Here is an 18101-nt window from a genome sequence, read left to right as displayed (position 1 = left end):
GAAAGGATCAGTACAAAAATAATTTTGAAGGAACAATTGACAATACTTGGTTATTATCTAGAAATGTAGAGTATTAAAAAGAGAAATGAGTCAAACATAGCTCTAAGATTATCATTCTTAGAAGTGTCATTAACTAGAGGTGACTGCTTTTGCCATAAATTAATGGGGGTGATAGCCAGCGTCTCATTGGGGGATTATTCTACCTGCTGAGAAGGGTATAAGCCACCTGAAAACTTAAAAGTCTAAAATGATTAATGAAAAACAAAATCAAATAGTATAGATAAATATATAAATATATATAAATATATATTTATAAATATATTTATATATACTTATATATAAATATATTTATAAAAGTGGAGCTCCTGATACATCCAGTCCACACAAGACTGGAACTAGACAAAGGGAAGATGGCTCCCATGGTTTATTTAAGGGGTTACATCAAAAGCAGGGATAAGGTTTCAAGGGCGGGTCTTGCTTTCTGATGTCTGTCTTGCAGTCAGCAGGTTGATTAGCCATCTCAGGTGCTGTGTAGGACATGGCAGAGCAGGATAAAAATTCACAGTGTTCCTGGGAAATTGACCAGAGGAAATTGTCCACTGGTCATCCCCAAACACCAGATGTTTCTATCCACTAGGCTTTGATGCATGGTGACCCACATGCAACCCATGGAAGCTTGTGACAATAAATAAAGGTTGTTAACTGTGGTCTGGGCATGTTGAATTTGAGGCAGTGGTTGGAAACAAAATGAAGACACTAGTATCATGTAATGATGCAAAGCTAGTATATAAGCACAGAGGTTAAAATGGTGATGATGACTGAAGTCATGGATAATGAATTCTCTTAAGTAAAGGGTATAGAAAAATAAAAGTATTGCTGAAGACTTAAGTCTAGACTTAAGTATTCATCATGAGGAGATAGAAGTGAAGCTGTTGACAGCAACAAAGAGCATTTGGAAATCTAAGATTATGATACAAAGAACTGTTTTCCATTTTTCTCCAAATTGACTGTATAGTGAAGATCCTTTAAATGCTCTAAATTTGACTGTCTATGATATTCATTTTTGAAACTGATAAAAAAATATAACTCATATTTAGATGCTTGTGATTAGCTATACAAACAAAAAACTAATCTTTTAACTGAAAAATAATTTTTATTGAACAAGGAAGAAGGAAGTCTTGTTGTTACTCTGTATGGTACATAAGCATCTCTGAATCTGACACATCAGTTTCTATGTGTATATCAAAAACTTGCTGTTTGCTTCCTCACAGTGTACTTCCAGGTCTATCAGAGATCACAGGTGCAGATTTTTAACTCAGTTCTGGGGGCAAAAAATGCATTGTAAGGGCAACAGTGAGTCATTGCAGGGGAAGATTCCAAGAGAAAATGAGGTTTATTTCTGGAATGTCAAAGAAACTACTTCTGTGTCTTTTGAAAAAACAACAAAAACACTTTACACAGTATTTTTGAGCCTTTGGCATTTATGTCAGTATTTTCTTCAGGAAGATTCTGGCTTTGGAGATAGTTTACTTGCTGGTGGTGAGGACCTTTCTGTCTTCTAGCTCCTTCCCTGCTCCATGCTCAGTGGACCATCATGTGAGTAGGCATGCCAGCTCCCTTACCCCTGGCTCCTGTTTCTTGTGGCCCCAAACTTTCTCTTAAAAGTACAAGTACCCTAATAGTCTAATAGGAAAAGAGGCAAGGTAGACTTCCAAAGAAAAACTATAATTGGCCAAAAATCATGAGAATATGTTGAGCCTTAATAATCTAAGAGCTTGCCAGGGGACCCAAGATGGCAGGCTAGAGGCAGGCTCTAGGACCTGGGATTCAAGTAACGGGAATACTGTTTCTCTGTGAGTGATTAGAAAACCCCAATAGCTGCTCCCACGCAGGAATCCCAGCATCTTGTATTGTAGGTCTCTAGGCCTCAGCATCAGCGCGAGACTCCTGGCCCCTGTTCCCACACAGGACACCCAGCCATGGCCCATGCTCAGAACCTCTTGCCTCCATTCACATGTGGACCTCCATCTACCAATGTGTTGCTCCCCCAGTAGCCTCCCATTTTGGGGCACTGCAACCACTGTCATAGTCCCCTACACGTGGTAGCCTGCACCTGGGGACACCACACAGGGTCTGGAGACAGCCACCAACCACAACACTGCACTCTCCACAGAGCTGCATCTCTGAATACACAACCTAATGCCACCACCTAGCCCCATCCGACCCGATATCCCATCACTAAAAGTAGCCGCCTCCATCTTGGTACACCTTTGTCGCCATCTTTAGTAGGGGAAACTCCCAGCTTGGGACTCAGGCTGGAACTTAAAAGCAAAATCAAGGTATCTAATGTCCCCAACTCCCCCCTCTCTCTGGCCACTACTAACCCAGCACAGTGCTTGTGGCTACGTGGCTGGTCCATAGCTCACAAAACTTGGTCTTGAACTGCCCAGTACAAAATAGCTCTCCTTGACAGGTATGCAGCCCACAAGACCTCTGGAGAGAAAGGTTCCTGATTGGGGGAGTGAGAAACAGTTTAGAGACTAAATTAGAGACCAGGAATTGGAGATCTACAGGTGATATAAGGAGATAAGGCCAGGTGTCCACATCACACCAGTGGGCCCCCAAAAGGGTCCTTATGGTACAGTTTCCCATCAGGGCCTGGCAAGTGCTATATCCCACCTCAGGAGCTCCGCCCCCAAGACCAACCATCCCACCTTAATAACCTTTACCAACCTGAGGGTAGAGATACCCCACCTGTTGAATGAGAAGGGAAACAAGAAAGATACTGATCTCCAACAAAAACAATCCTTGTATCTTCCTTCAAGATTTTTTTTTTCTCTCTTTCTCCTCCCACTCTCACATCTCCAACATTTGTGAAACCAAGTCCTTTTCATTAATTAGGCTACTGAGGACCAGGATGTCTGAATAGTATATTACAGTTGTGTTGTATATTCTTTTGTCTCCTATTTTTACATTTTTCTTAATTTTTGTTTATTTTCTGTATTCTCTATTGTCTTCCCACTTGTCTCCCCCAAGATTCTTTTCTCTTTTTCTGCTACTACTCATCTTCTTTAGATTCCTCTTTCATGCTTCTTGTGATCTAATAACTCTATATCCTCACTTCCTACTATCTCAACATTTCATCCTACACCTTTCTCCCTGGTCTTTGCCATTAGACACTGTAGACCCTTTTGCAAACCTACTATTAATATTGTAGATAAAAATTGAATTTTCCATATATTGTGCAAAACCATAAACATTGTGCAAAACCGTAAACATCTTAACAGGAGCTATTTGGTTTAATGCTGTATATTGTTGTATATTGGGATATGTTAATATTGTTCTCCCCCTTAAAGGAGAACAACCCTGCAGGGACACTATAAGCCTATAGGGTGAAAACTGTAATGCCTCAGATCCATAGTGCTAGGAGGGAAGACACACAAACAATGTGAAAAAACAAAGGGAGAAAATGCCCCAAATAAACCAAGGTACTGCATTATTAGAATCCATGGCCAGCACAGCAGAATAAGTGACAGAGGAGGAGTTCAGGATATACATAATCAAAATTTTCTGTGAATTAAAGAATGATATAAGAGAACAAATACAGGCAGCAAAAGATTATTTCAATAAAGAGCTACATAAGCAAATACAAGAAGCAAAAAGAGATTACTTCAATAAGGAGATGGAGGTTCTGGGGAAAAACAAACAGAAACCCTTAAAATAAAACAATAAACCAAATTAAAAACTCAATACAAAGCATTGCCAACAGACTAGATCACTTGGTATATGTGCTGCCAAAGCGAGCACAGACTAGATCATTTGGAAGACAGTGAAGACAAAATATATAATCTTGAGAATAAAGTTGACCACACATTAAAGATGGTAAGAAAACCATAAGCAGAACATTCAAGAATTATGGGATAACATGAAAAGACTAAATTTAAGAATTATTGGGATAGAGGAAGACATAGAGTTCCAAACCAAAGGAATGGACAATCTATTCAATGAAATAACAGAAAGATTTTCACACATGAAGAATGAATTGGAAAATCAAATACAGGAGGCTTATGGGACACCAGATATACAAAATCACAGCAGATCCACACCAACCACATTGTAATGAAAAAGCCTGGTATACAGAATAAAAATAGAATTTTAAAAGCCATAAGAGAAAAGTTTCAGATTACATATAGGGGGAAACCAATTCTGATTTCAGCAGATTTTTCATCCCAGACTCTCAAAGGTAGAAGTTCCTGGAACTATCAAACTCTGAAAGAAAATGAATGTCAACCAAGAATCTTATATCCAGCAAAATTAAGCTTCATATTTGATGATGAAATAAAAACATTCCATGATAAACAAAAGTTAAAATAATTTACAACTAGAAAGCCTGAACTCTAGAACATCCTCTGCAAAATATTCCATAAGGAGAAAATTAAAAACAACAATGAAAATCAGTAAAGGGAGATACTACACTAGAGGAAAAACCAATCAAAGGAGAAACCAAGTCAAGTTCAAAACTAAAAATAAACAAAAATGATCAGGAATATAAATCATGTCTTGGGGCTGGGGATGTGGCTCAAGCGGTAGCACGCTTGCCTGGCATGCGTGCGGCCCGGGGTCGATCCACAGCACCACATACCAACAAAGATGTTGTGTCCGCCGATAACTAAAAAAAATATATATATATTAAAAATTCTCTCTCTCTCTCCCTCTCTCTCTCACTCTCTCTTTAAAAAAAATAATAAATCATGTCTCAATAATAACCCTGTATGTTAATGTCCTAAACTCATCAATCAAAAGACATCAAGTGGCAGATTGGATTAAAAAAACACTCAGCAATATGCTGCCTCCAAGAGACTCATCCCTTAGGAAAAGACATCCACAGACTGAAGGTGAAAGATTCGGAAAAAAACATACCACTCACGTGGACTGCAGAAGCAAGCAGGGGTTTCTATCCTCATATCAAATAAAGCAGGATTCAAGCCAAAGTTAATCATAAAGGATAAAGAAGGATAGGAGAGTAGTTTGATCTGCTGTGTCTTATGAAGATGATGATAGCTGTGTGGCATGTGGGTTATAGACATCGAGAGTGGAAGCAGGAATGTTCACTAACAAGAATTGGTTAAACAAATTTGGTTAAACATAGCTAGGCGTAGTGTCCTGTACCTGTAGTTCCAGCTACTTGGGAGGCTGAGGCTGGAGGATTGCTTGAGCTTAGGAGTTTGAGGCCACCATGGTTACCATAGTGAGAACCCATCTCAAAAAAAAAAAATGGAAAACTGGAGCCTTGGCAAAAAAAAAAAAAAAAAAAAGATTAAATGATTTGTTTACTTATTAAAAGGGAAAATAGCATTGTCATATTATTACATAGTAAAATATCTGTTATAGAAGACTATGTGGTAGCCTGGTATGGTGGCATCCGCCTGTCATACCATTAGCTTGGGAGGCTGAGGCAGAAGGATCAGGAGTTAAAAGCCAGCCTCAGGAACTTAGTGAGTCCCTAAGCAGCTCAGCAAGGTCCTAAGCAGCTCAGCAAGACTCTGTCTCTAAATAAAATATAAAAAATGCCTGAAGATGTGGCTCAGTGGTTAAGCACCCCTGGTTTTAATCCCCAGTACCAAAACCTAAAAATAAAAAAAAATAAATAAATTTTAAAAGACTGTGTGGTAGTTTTATGCAAATGTGTAAAAAATATATTTGAGAATATACATTGGGACATGTTTTGAGATTTTAAGTGCATTTTCTTCATTCTGTATTGCCTGTATCTATGTAGTAATTATATTTAATTTTTATGAAATGGAAAACATTTTTTTTAGTGTCTATTCTGAGACCATGTTCCAGAATATACAAAAGCTCATATTTGAGAGGAATTTTAAGTATTTGGCCAAAAGATATTCTGAAATTAATTTTCCATTTATTTTTATTATTCCTGTGTCTTATGTTGCTTTGTGTGTTGGGTAGTTGACTGATGAGTCAAAGTGTTTTTGCTTTACATTATTTATGACATTCAGGTTTTAACTAGACATGTTCGTTTTCCATTTCTATTTAAGAAAATTTATTTTGTTCTTTTTATTTCTAAAATAGAATGAAGAGTTGAGTATCTTATATCCAGCTGCCATTGTGACTATTGATGGATTTAGCCTCTTTCAGTCTCTTCGTGCTTGTCGAAACCAAGTAGCAAAAGGTAAATTTTTGGCAAGAAATATTTAACTAATGTGATGTTGCTTTATTTAATGTGAGCTGCTTTCAGAATTAGTATGTCTTCTTAAAAGAAAAGAAAACAAACAAACAAAAAACAAGAACGATTTTTGTATCTTGATTTAAGGAAAAGCCTGCTTCTCTAGTTATGGAGTGCATTGATAGGTAGAGAGCTTAGAAAGATTAAGTCATGGGCCGAATGGTGTTCTTTGGAGGCAGTGTAGAGTGGCCAGCACAGAAATAAGTAGAATTTCTTCACTGACCCAGCAACATATCTTAGTTAGGAGAAAGATTTGCCCTGTATTACAATCAGCATTGGGTCAGGAATTTGGTTGCATCTGGCAAATTTCTCAGTAGGTCAGCAGCTTTAGGGCCAATACACCATAATCCTGTGATTCTACATTATTTCCTTCCTTTCTGAGGACATAGTGTGTGCAGGAGACACTTTCCCCACAGAATGCAGGGCCCAGCATAGTCAGCATCAGCCTCTTTTCGCTAGCTTTGAATAGTTACAAATAGAAAAAAGCTAGAGGCATATATACATATACATATATATGTATATATATGCATATATATGTATATACATATATATGTATATAAGCTAGAGGCATATATATATGTATATGTATATATGTATGTGTGTGTATATATAATGTGTATATGTATATATATGTATATGTATATATACACATACACATTATACACACACACACACACACATACATACATACATACATATGATGAAAACTGCACAAATAATAAAGAATTCTTACTTTCTCACCCTATAGTTTACATTATAATGCTATTATATCTTAGGAAGAAGATCTTGTTTTTCACTATTGTACCATTGATTGTAAGGTGCACTATTATCTCTAGGAACAAAAATAGTGCTATTGAAAGATATATCTCTCAATTTTAGAGATGTTAAAATATGAGGAAGAAAAGTCTTAAATTCAGTGAAAATACCAGAAGTAGAGCTTGTTTAATCTTTCTTTTAGAGATTGGATAGAAGAACTTTAGCTGTTTTTATTTTAACTCCTAAATGATTGAAATTACTCCCTAAAAACAGTTTCATTAGAATATGTTTGCTACTTCATAAAAGTCATTTCTAAATCCAGACCAAAAGATGCAAAATAATTTCTTCTAGGGCAAAAATGTACCATTTTATATTGTAATAGAAAATTTTTCTATGTCTCTTAGTAGGTTGTGATTGATAAATTTCAGAAGTCTTGGTTTTATGGTTCTTTTTAATGATATGTACATTTTTATTGGGTCAGAATAATTTTTAATTTTTATGCTTATTTTCATAACCTCTAAAATTTTATAATTTGATCCACCATAATCTTTATTTTGAGAACATTTAAAATGTCATCATTAGTATATATGCCCAAAGAGTCTGATAATTTTCTATAGGTAAGAATTCTATTAATAAATTAGAATCTGGGTATTGTGGTGCATATTGTAATCTCAGCTATGTGGGAGCCTGAGACGAAAGGATTGCAATTTCAAGGCTGGTCTGGGCAACTTAATGAGACCCTGTCTCAAAAAATAGAACTTGAAAAAGGGGGCTGAGCATATAACTCAATGTCAGAGCAGTTGCTTAACCTGCACAAGGCACTGTGTTCAATTCCCAGTACTGCTTTAAAAAATGAAATAAAGTAGAAATAGACAATTATGTTATAATTAATATTGTTGGCCATTGAATTTCTCATCATTTTTGAATTCTTATTTACTGTGTATAAGATCATAAAGTCATTTCACCTTCTAGAAAGTAAGGAATTAAACATTTAGTGCTCCATTATTGTAAATTGCTCTAGTAAGAATTCTGATTACTTAGTCACAAATTGTTGTGGCATTTATTTCAGATTTTAGGAAAATTGCCTTTTGTTGGCCTTCCTAGCAAATCTGCAATGTTTAGAGGACTATATTTTCCTTTTGTTGAAGTGTACTTTTCTTCACAGAATTAACAACCAGAATTTAGCTTCATTCTGATGTGTAATATTTACTGATAACTGGGACCTTGTGCATGAACTTATAGCATGGGTTGTTAATTGTTGCTTTTCCTTTAATTACTTATTAGGTAGAAGGACTGAGGTTAAAGATTGGCATTTTGTTAATTTTTCTGACAACGCTTTTATTATTAACATGTCTGTCAAGTCTACTCTTATTTACCTAGATAGAATCCATGCTGTATGTGAGCTCTACTAAGTATATCAGGTTTATAGTTTTTCAGTGAGTAAAACAAAACATGCTGTTCCCAGATTTTCCCCTCTTTCTCAAGTGAAAATAATTGTTTACTTGGCATGAAGTGCAGCATGAATTTACCTTGATTTTCAGTAGATTTTTAATTATTTTCTCTAATTATTTAGATATTCCAAAGCTTGATTGTCTTGTGTGACAGCCAACTTAGTCTTTCAAGTGTTTGCATTTTTATGTGTTGTTGTGGTGAGAATAAATCTCATTTTATGCCATTTCATTACTTTGCTTCATTATTAGTCAAAATATTAGAATAATAAGTTATTGTATATTTAATGGTTTTTGTTAAAGCTTCATTTTATCCATTATAATTGTTTGAATTGACTAATTTTTATTTCTGACAGCTGCAGCATCAGGCAATGAGAACATACAACCACCACCATTAGCTTATAAGAAGTGGGGTCTGCAAGACATTGACACTATTATTGATCATGCTAGTATTGGTAAGCATTACTAGTTCAGATTCTTTTGGAATTTACTTATTATACTTTTGATTAAAGTATTTCATTTCTTAGAAATGAACATTTATACTTCTGTGAAAAAATGCATGCCTTTAATGAGACGTTTGAAAGTTCAGATTCCAATCGTAGTCTTTAACAAATAGTAGCAGTTTAAAAAAAAAAAAAGGTAATTATGCCCTTAGTGACAGTTTTGAGTAACTCACTCTTTGACATAATTTTTCAACAGACAGTTTTGGTCCATATAATGACTATATAAATCAGTCTTTTGAAAATGTAACCCTTAAACAACTATATAAAATGTGAATAATCGCCCAAAAGAAAGTACGAAGAAATTGTGAGTGGTGTTTTAGTGAGCTTTTTCGCTGCTGTGACTAAAGGCCAACCAGCACCATTGTAGTGGAGGAAAAGTTTATTTAGGGACTCACAGTTTCAGAAGTCTCAATCCATAAACAGCAGACTCCATTCCTCAGGGCTCAAGGTGAGGCTGAACATCATGGAGGAAGAGTGTGGTAGAGGGAAGCAGCCCACATGATGATCAGAAAGCAGAGAGAGAAACTCCAATTGCAAAATACAAACATGTATCCCAAAGCCACATCCCTTGTGCCTCCAGTTTCCACTCAGTTAATGCCACCAGGGGTTTAGTCAACTGATTGGGTTAAGGCTCTCACAACCTAGTCATTTCCCCTTTGAACCCTCTCGCACACAAGAGGTTTGGGGGGACATCTCACACCCAAACCATAACAAGTGGTATCATACTGAAATTATGGGTAATTTCCTGGTTGAAATGTTACATGATTTTTGTTAGGAAAACCATTTCGACCAGTGTGTGAGTATGCATGCGTGTACACACATAGGGTAATGGTAAATAATTATGTGACCTTGGACAGGTTACTGGGGATCTTTATGCTTCAGTTTGCCCACTCGTAGAAAGGTGGTGATAATGGGATGCACTTCATGGAATTGTCATGAGGGCTGAATAAGGTAATGCATTGAAATCACCAAGTTCTAATACCTGGCATTGAGTATAAAAGTTAATTCAGATTATGAAAGTGGCAGTCACATGGAAATGGTTATGATGACCTGGTGGATATTATTGTATCTTTGCTTGTCTATTTTTATTGTTTGTCCTATTCACAGAAAATTGTTCAAATTGCTAATTGTGATAGTTAAAGACCACTATCATTTTAGCCCTTAAATTAGAAGAATATAGGTAAAAACAAATTTCTTCTTGCAACCAGTATTTGAGGGCTTACTGTGTTAGGAATCAGAAATATAGATATGAAAAGTCAGGGTCTTTGCTGTCGGGAAGCCTGAGCCTAGTTGGAAGAAACACATGAGAATATTAGCTGTATTATAACACAGTGCTTGATATAATAGACAAAAGGACCAACTACAGTGGGCATAGAGCACAAAACTGCTAGCATTGTGGGAATCAGGGAAGAGGACTGACTTTAATCTGAGATTGAAAAAATGAATAGGACTTGACCAAGAAAGCAAACCCTAAGGAGGCATTCTAGCCAAATGCACATAGGTAGAGGGGGTCAAAGAGCATACTGTGCTGGGGAAACAATGAGAGCCTAGGATAACTAAGCCAGATATGTAGAGAGGAATCAGATTTTTGAAGGGCATAATATACTATGCAGAGAATATCTAATTTTTTTTTCACTTACAGCTTTTTCCTAGCTACATTGAGAGTTATCTAAGAATTCTAAGCAAAAGAATAACATTATTACATTTGCCCATTAGAGAAATCACATTGGTGGCAGTTTAGAGGCTGGAATGGAGGGGTCAAGACTAGTAAAGAAACTGAAAAGTAATGGGTTTCTGAATTAATACAGTAATAATGGAGGTGGAGAAAAAGCTACTATTTGAAAATGTATTTGTATTTTTTCTTTTAGTACATATGTACTTGTTAAAAATTCATATACAAATATATAAAGAGAAAAGGAAAAAAAATCTTAGATCCAACTACCCAGAGATACTTAATATTGGTATTTTGATAACCATCTTTATAGACTTTCTTGCGTGTGTGTGTGTCTATAAATACATTGTGTAATATACATATGGTCATGTGCAGAGATATGTTTTTATAAAGAGGATTATATCATACCAACTATACTATAAACCTTTTCCAATTAATGCATCACAAAGGACCTTTCATATCAATTTTGCTAAGTATACATCTTATCAGCCAGAATCCTGATAGAAAACAAATGGCACACTTGAAATAATATAATTGAAAGAAGGTTTATTTTCAGAGAAACTAGGAATAGAAAGATGATATGGTGTACAGAACCACAGGGATAGTTCAGTATCCCAGGGTATTTTAGCAGCCAAGCTGTTAGCCACCGGTCTGTCTAAAGGGAAAAGAGCAGGAAGCAGTTCAGAACATACAAGATAGTGGTGGAAATCAATGCTTGGAAAGCAGGATGACTTTTGCTCAAAAGTCATAGCCAGTTTTCAGAGAGGGAGCCAGGGAAATGGATTTCCTGATTTCATTTTCCTTTCTCTTTTTAATCTTCTAATGAGGCTTCCCATTGTCTGATTAAATTGGAAGTCAGCATTATTTATAAAAATTGACCCCTGGCCGGAAGAGAGAGAGCAGGAAGAAGGAAGGAGAAAAGGAAGGAGTTTGAATCTAGAGAGGCTAACAAAAGGTATCTGACATATAGTTCCCCTTATTCTACTTGCTACACAGTTCTTGTGTGTAATACTCTGTAATAAACACTGGTGAACATTTCAATGTGTCTTTACCCTTTGCTAACATAAAAATGCTAATATAAAAATTCCAAAGTGTTGAGTTCAGTTCAGGGTATCTTCCCTGTTCTGTTAATTAAACTTTGGAACATGGAAACTGGCTAGGGGAAATGATTGGATAGAAAATGTTATTCTATTCATTTATCCCCAGCCTACAAATGGAAGAACAAAAATGCAGTAAATTTTATGTATGTCATTATGTAAAGGTTTAATTAAGTTATTCAACAAATAAATACCTGTTATTTCCAAGAGACTAATATGGATAATAGAAATAAAAGACTGACTGGCCCCTGTCCTGATGAAGTTCAAATTCTGGTGATGGAGAGATAAACCATAAACAGTTAAACTGAATGAGTGCAGTGTTGTCAAATAACTAGTAGGCATCATGAAGAAAATAAGCAGGTTATGATAGTAAAGAGAGTATTTTAGGTAGACTGGCAAGGAAAGCCCTCTCTAGGGAACACACACAGACTGAGACTTGAAGGGTGAGAGGGAGTCAGCTGTGGGAAAAGCTGTCAGAAGAGGATTTGGGGAAGATGCAGCAGCAGGAATATAGGCCTGGGGTCCTTGAAGACCACACAGTATTGAAGAAACAGAAGGAAGGTCAATGGGACCTGACTGCTAAGAGTGAGCAGGAACAGGAGAAGTTTAGGTTAGAGATGTCAGATCTCATAGAGATAAGGAGGTCAATTTTATTCTAAATGCAGTAGGAAACACTGATGGACTCCAAATATTTTTATTCCCTTTTTTCAAAAATTACAAGTAGGGGTTTATAATTTAAAATATCTCTTTGGGTGCTGTTTAGTGAGCAGGCTGGAGAAGGAAGCAAGGAGACCAGTTAGGAGTACTGCAATAATTCAGGCAAGAAAAAATGAGGCCTAGGGTGGAGGCAGAAGAGTTGGAGAGAGGGAGAGAAGTATGGGATATATTTTCACTTGTTAAGATATGAGTTTTAAAAATAAGACAACAGGGAAAAAATCAAGGGTGTATTAATTTTTAAGTTTGAGCTGTTTGAAAATTGCTCAGACAATGAGTGGATGATTAGACTCCTCAGTGAAATGAGAAAAAGGAAGAGGAAGAGATTTATGTTAGGCTTAGCTTGTGACACTACTATACATTCAAATATAGGTATCAAGTAGACAAATGGGAAGAAAGGTAGTTGGAATTTTAGATATAAATTGGGGAGAGAGGGGAGTGGTTAGCTGTGGAATGCTTCATAAAATTCAAGAAAGAAAGAGAGAAGGAGAGAGAGAGAGAAAGAAAGATAGATCCAAGGGTTTTGATAACATAGATCCATTTATTGACTCTTAATAAGAGCAGTTGAGGTGAATGGTAAGGATGAAAGCCAGGTTAGGTTAGGTTTAGGTTTAAGAATAAATATTTCCTTTCCTTTTTTTCAAAATTACAAACAATACATAAAATCATAGCATCTCCATTTTTATCTCCAATCCTGATCTCTTCCTTGAGCTTTGCATTTTTCCAACTCACTTCTGAACACTTCCACTTATTCAGACTTAACATCCAAAGTCGCCTTTCTGATTTCCTCCCATCAAACCAGCTCGTTCTTTTTTCCTCCTCTTCTTCCATATCATCTCTCTTCTGGGTGCTTCTTACATTGGTAGATAAGGCCTGAACTCATGTGGCTTGTGGTCCTCCCACACCCCTTCTCTCACTGTGTTCCAGCATGCTGACCTTGTTCCTCAGATACACCAATTTATCTTCTGATTTCAGAGAAGTTACACTTACTGCTCACTCTGCCTGGAAATCTTTATACTACTAAACATTGGGCCTTCTTTTTCATTTCACTCGTGTCTCTGGTCATAATCACTTTGTCAAAGAGATTTGCCACTATGAGACCTAGAAAAGTATTCCATGAGATTGACTTTATGGAAATTTATATTGAGGGGAATTTTAATGTGTTCAATGTGTTTCAAATTTTAATGTGTTTCAAAATCTTAGATGTTCAGGGAATACCCTAAATGACAAGGTAATAATAACTCCAGGAGGAAGGAGGGAGGGAGGGAGGGAGGAAGGAAGGAAGGAAGGAAGGAAGGAAGGAAGGAAGGAAGGAAGGAAGGAAGGAAGGAAGGAAATGTAATTATAAAAGGTAGTTTGTCTCACTAATGAGTAATATTTATGTCATTTTAATAAAAACAATGTGGATTTAATAAAAAATGAAGATACAGATATTTTGGAAGTATAGAAGGAGGGGGGATATAATAGGCTATATTACCTTTAATCCATGAAAAGGAATGCTAAAATTGATGACAAAAGACAAGTCATCTACATTCAACTACCACTGTGTAACAATATGTAGGACAGATGAACAAGTTAAATAATAATACAGGATGTGGACAACAAAATCTAGAAAGGGGAATTAGTGTCAAAAAGCTTGTTGTTGTTGTTTTTAAACAGATTTCAAAAGATTAGGAGTGGGAAAGGAATTAAGCACAACAGTGGGATTTAGGTGTTATTTGACTTTTTTTTTTTTTTTGAGGGTCTTTCTTTGAAACCCGGATGTATTATTTTTCTCTGACATTGATCAAACTACTTTCCTTCAAAAGAATGGCAGAAGATTGAGGTCAACTTATGTTAAGATTTAACCAGTTGAGTGTGTAGAGGGAGATGAATACAACGGATTATGGGTAATTTCAAGAGAGTGATTTTTTTTAGAATACAAATTTAAGCTGGAAGAGAAAGGAAGTGAGCTTAATAGTTGCTTGAAAATAGTGGGATTGATAAATTGAAACTAGACAAATTTGTGAGATTATTGCAAGATTTTACTCAGGTAATCAAGATACAAAGTTAGGTGGTCAAAAAGTGATATGCTTAAAATCATGGTTACAAGGAATGTCCCGTTGATAATAGAATCTAAAGTATTGAAAGGGGATGCATTGAAAGGGGATGACTTAAGTTGTAGGAAGGAAAATATCATTAGTGGTAAGAATAGAAAAAAAATCGTCTATTTCTTTAGAATAAATTAGAATCAATTCCTTTAATAAATTTTGGTATATATTGTTAAATTGTCTGCTGGATATCCTGTAGCCATTTATATCCTCCACCTGTATTGCATGGGAATATGAACAAAAGCTCTTTTAAACTTTAAATTTCAATCTATATACCATCATTTCATCCTTTGATCTATTCTACAAATTTTATCATATAGTAAAAATCTTTATATGTTAAATCTCAAATTCATTCATGAATGTGAGACTCTGACTTTTTAGAGTAGTCCAGTGTTCACAAGGATTTATTTAATCCTTAGATGCCTAGATTTAGTGAATGGTTTGCATATGAACTTACTAAAAGAATTTCCCTTCCCAGGATTTCTCTTCAAGAACAGTGTACTTTTTGACAGGGCCATTTAGAAGTAGTTCCTATATATGAAAATCAGTATGTAGAACAACAGAAAATGGGACAATAATTCTTTTTGCATTCTATGATACATTTGAGTGCAGTTCCTTTCAACACGCGTTTCCGTGTACTGTGTGAATGCCCAAGTTTGAGATATTGCCTAAGTCTACATATTAGAATCTAACAGCAGAGGGGTACTTCCCACATGCCTAATCTCACATTTCCCCATTTCTCTCTCTGCCACCCAGGTGAGTTTAAATGATACAGGTTTTTCCTCTACTATACACAGGCATGTGAATATCAGCATTCAAGCTATGTACTTTTACTCTTAAAGCCTTGGAAATGAAAAGCAGCTCTTCATTATAACAGGATTCACAGATTACAAAGTAGATGTTTAAGAGTGCGTTTTTACTGTTAACATACGTACTCTCTTGCAGTTTTTGGAGGAAGTATAAATTATCACCACCTCTGTGGAATGCAATATGAGAATACTTAGTAAAATTTTAAAAATATAGATCCCTTTCCTGTCCCACCCCTCTGCCCTACTAGAGTTCGTCTATTCCTTTCATGCTACCCCTCCCTACCGCACTATGAATCAGCCTTCTTATATCAGAGAAAACATTCAGCATTTGTTTTTTTTTTGGATTGGCTAACTTTACTTAGCATTATCTTCTCTAACTCCATCCATTTACCTGCAAATGCCATGATTTTATTCTCTTTTATTGCTGAGTAATATTCCATTGTGTATATAGGCCACATTTAGGGGTATAGGATAAAAAATGATTGTGGAATGTGATGGACATTATTATTCAAAGTACATATATAAATACACGAATTGGTGTGAATATACTTTGTATACAACCAGAGATATGAAAAATTGTGCTCTATTTGTGTAATAAGAATTGTAATGCATTCCACTGTCATATATAAATAAAAAAATAATTTTAAAAATGCAGATCTCCTTTGACTTTGCACTTTTGTTTATAGGAATTTACTATATAGATAATTTTAATAAGTGTGCAAAGACACATTAAGGAGATATATTGCAGCTTTCTTTGTAGTACCAAAAAGTGGATAGCAACCTAAATATTTATTAATAGGTTAAATCAATTATGGTATGTTCATAGAAGGGAATACTAAGAGTAAGAAGAATGAAATACATCTCCTTGAAATTTTATTAAATAAAAAAAAGCAAGGCACACATCAGTTTATTTGATATGCAGTTATTTGTGTATATGCAATACTTCTAGAAGGTAGCATAATGAACTTATCAGTTGTTGCCTCTAAGAAGTGAACCTGGGGATATAGATGTATTGTATATTCCTTCTACCTTTCAAGTTTGTATCTGTTTTCAAAATGTTAATATTTAAATCATGGTTTTGTAATATTTTATAGGCTGGAGAAATTATGGATGAGAATTTTAATATTTGAGCATTTTCTAATGTTGATTTTATAATTTAAAAAATGACTTTTATCTGTTAACTAAAACCAAACATTCAGCATTTCAAAATAAAAGTGAAATTGTAGTGACCTAAAATGATAGTGTCTTTTCAAGGCATTCAAATCATGTGTTTTTTTTTTCTTTTGTTTTTGTATCATTAGGTATTATGACTCTGTCCCCTTTTGATCAAATGAAGACTGCTTCCAATATAGGTGGATTTAATGCAACAATTAAAAACAGTCCACCTGCCATGTCTCAGTATATCACTGTAGGGTCCAATCCATTTACTGGCTTCTTCTATGCTCTAGAGGTATGAGTTTCATTACTAATCATGAGTAAGGCCACTCTTAATTTTTTCAACTTGTTTAAAAATTGAATATGGTAACATAGCTTTAGAAAGATTAAGCAATTCACTTTAAAAAATTTTATTTGTAGAAGGACACAATATCTTTATTTCTTTATTTTATGTGGTGCTGAGGATCAAACCCACTGCCTCACATGTGCGAGGCAAGTGTTCTACTACTGACTTACAGCCTCAGTCCCTAAGCAGTTTACATTTTTAATTTTCAGTTGAAGCTAAAATTAATCAGAACTACAATTCTTCTAAATTCTTTAGGTTAACTAAAAAGGTAAAATAGAATAAATAAGGTAAAGCAAATTTCTTTGTTTCTGAAGTCCTGAGTTCTTTGACAACTCAGTTTTTAAATATTGGTGCAATAGTCAGAAGCTCAGGGTTGTTAATTATGTCAGCCCACCAGGGATTTAAATAAATGAAGAATTGTAAAAACAGAATAAATTGCTGATAGAAGTGGCAAAAATTGCTTCCTAAAATATGGAAAAATTAGGTGTTAAATTTGGCAGCTCTTATTTCTCACTTAAAAAGCAGTCCTCTCAAAATTGTCCAAATTATCTTTTTACTTTATACAAATTTATTTAAAAAAAAAAGAAAAAAATAGGGCAAAGAGCCAGTTGTGTATAGATGGAAAATCCATAGCTCAGCTAGAATAATGTTGTTTTCGTGTCTTAATTTAACATTTACTTTAAGTTACAATTCAATGAGAGAAATCCTAAAGGTGAAATAGACTACTAGTGATTTTATTTTTGCTTCTAAAATAAAGTTTTTACTGTCTGAAAGAAGGTGAGCTACTAGTTCAGGAATTACATCTTTTCAGAGCATTCTAAATTCTTATTTAGAAGGTAGGTTTTGTTTCTTTGTAAGCTGCTGAGTTTTCTCATTTAAATGTCCTCTCTTTCAGGGAAGCACACAACCATTATTATCCCATGTTGCACTAGCAGTTGCAAGTAAACTCACTTCTGCTTTATTTAATGCTGCCAGGTAATTAAATAACAATTTTTAATTTATGTGTAGCTTAGTTTTACCTTATATTTTGATTGTCTGCACTTTAGAATTCTTTTTTTTTTATTTTTATTTTTTCTTTTAGAATTCTTGAAGCTCTGGTTTTATTTTAAATTTTCTTTCTTTTCAGTGGTTGGCTTGGTTGGAAAAGTAAGCATGAAGAAGAAGCTGTCCAAAAGCAGAAGCCAAAGATGGAGCCAGCTACCCCGTTAGCTGTAAGGCAAGTCTGCCATGCCTGTCACTTTTGGTATTTTTAGAAACGACTGTTATTGCT

General features: G+C 35.2%; 1 protein-coding gene and 1 non-coding gene across 5 annotated transcripts in view; both read left to right on the top strand.

The window, feature by feature from the left end:
* The window catches only part of Rab3gap2 (RAB3 GTPase activating non-catalytic protein subunit 2), a 112470-nt gene that overhangs the window by 48360 nt on the left and 46009 nt on the right, over positions 1-18101 (top strand). For all 4 annotated transcript variants that reach the window (XM_040277597.2, XM_013363159.4, XM_078022842.1 and 1 more), the window contains exons 8-12: positions 6088-6187; positions 8802-8900; positions 16632-16780; positions 17727-17806; positions 17958-18047. In XM_040277597.2, the coding sequence (XP_040133531.2) occupies positions 6088-6187; positions 8802-8900; positions 16632-16780; positions 17727-17806; positions 17958-18047 (518 nt within the window). The remainder of the gene's footprint in view (positions 1-6087; positions 6188-8801; positions 8901-16631; positions 16781-17726; positions 17807-17957; positions 18048-18101) is intronic.
* Positions 11705-11835, top strand: LOC120887717 (small nucleolar RNA SNORA36 family). The gene has a single exon (XR_005731051.1). It is a non-coding gene; the product is annotated as a small nucleolar RNA SNORA36 family (small nucleolar RNA).

This window comes from Ictidomys tridecemlineatus, chromosome 10, assembly GCF_052094955.1.
Source record: "Ictidomys tridecemlineatus isolate mIctTri1 chromosome 10, mIctTri1.hap1, whole genome shotgun sequence".
NCBI lineage: Eukaryota > Metazoa > Chordata > Mammalia > Rodentia > Sciuridae > Ictidomys > Ictidomys tridecemlineatus.
The sequence above is the reverse complement of the archived record's forward strand: the minus strand, read 5'-3'. Positions and strand labels throughout refer to the sequence as shown.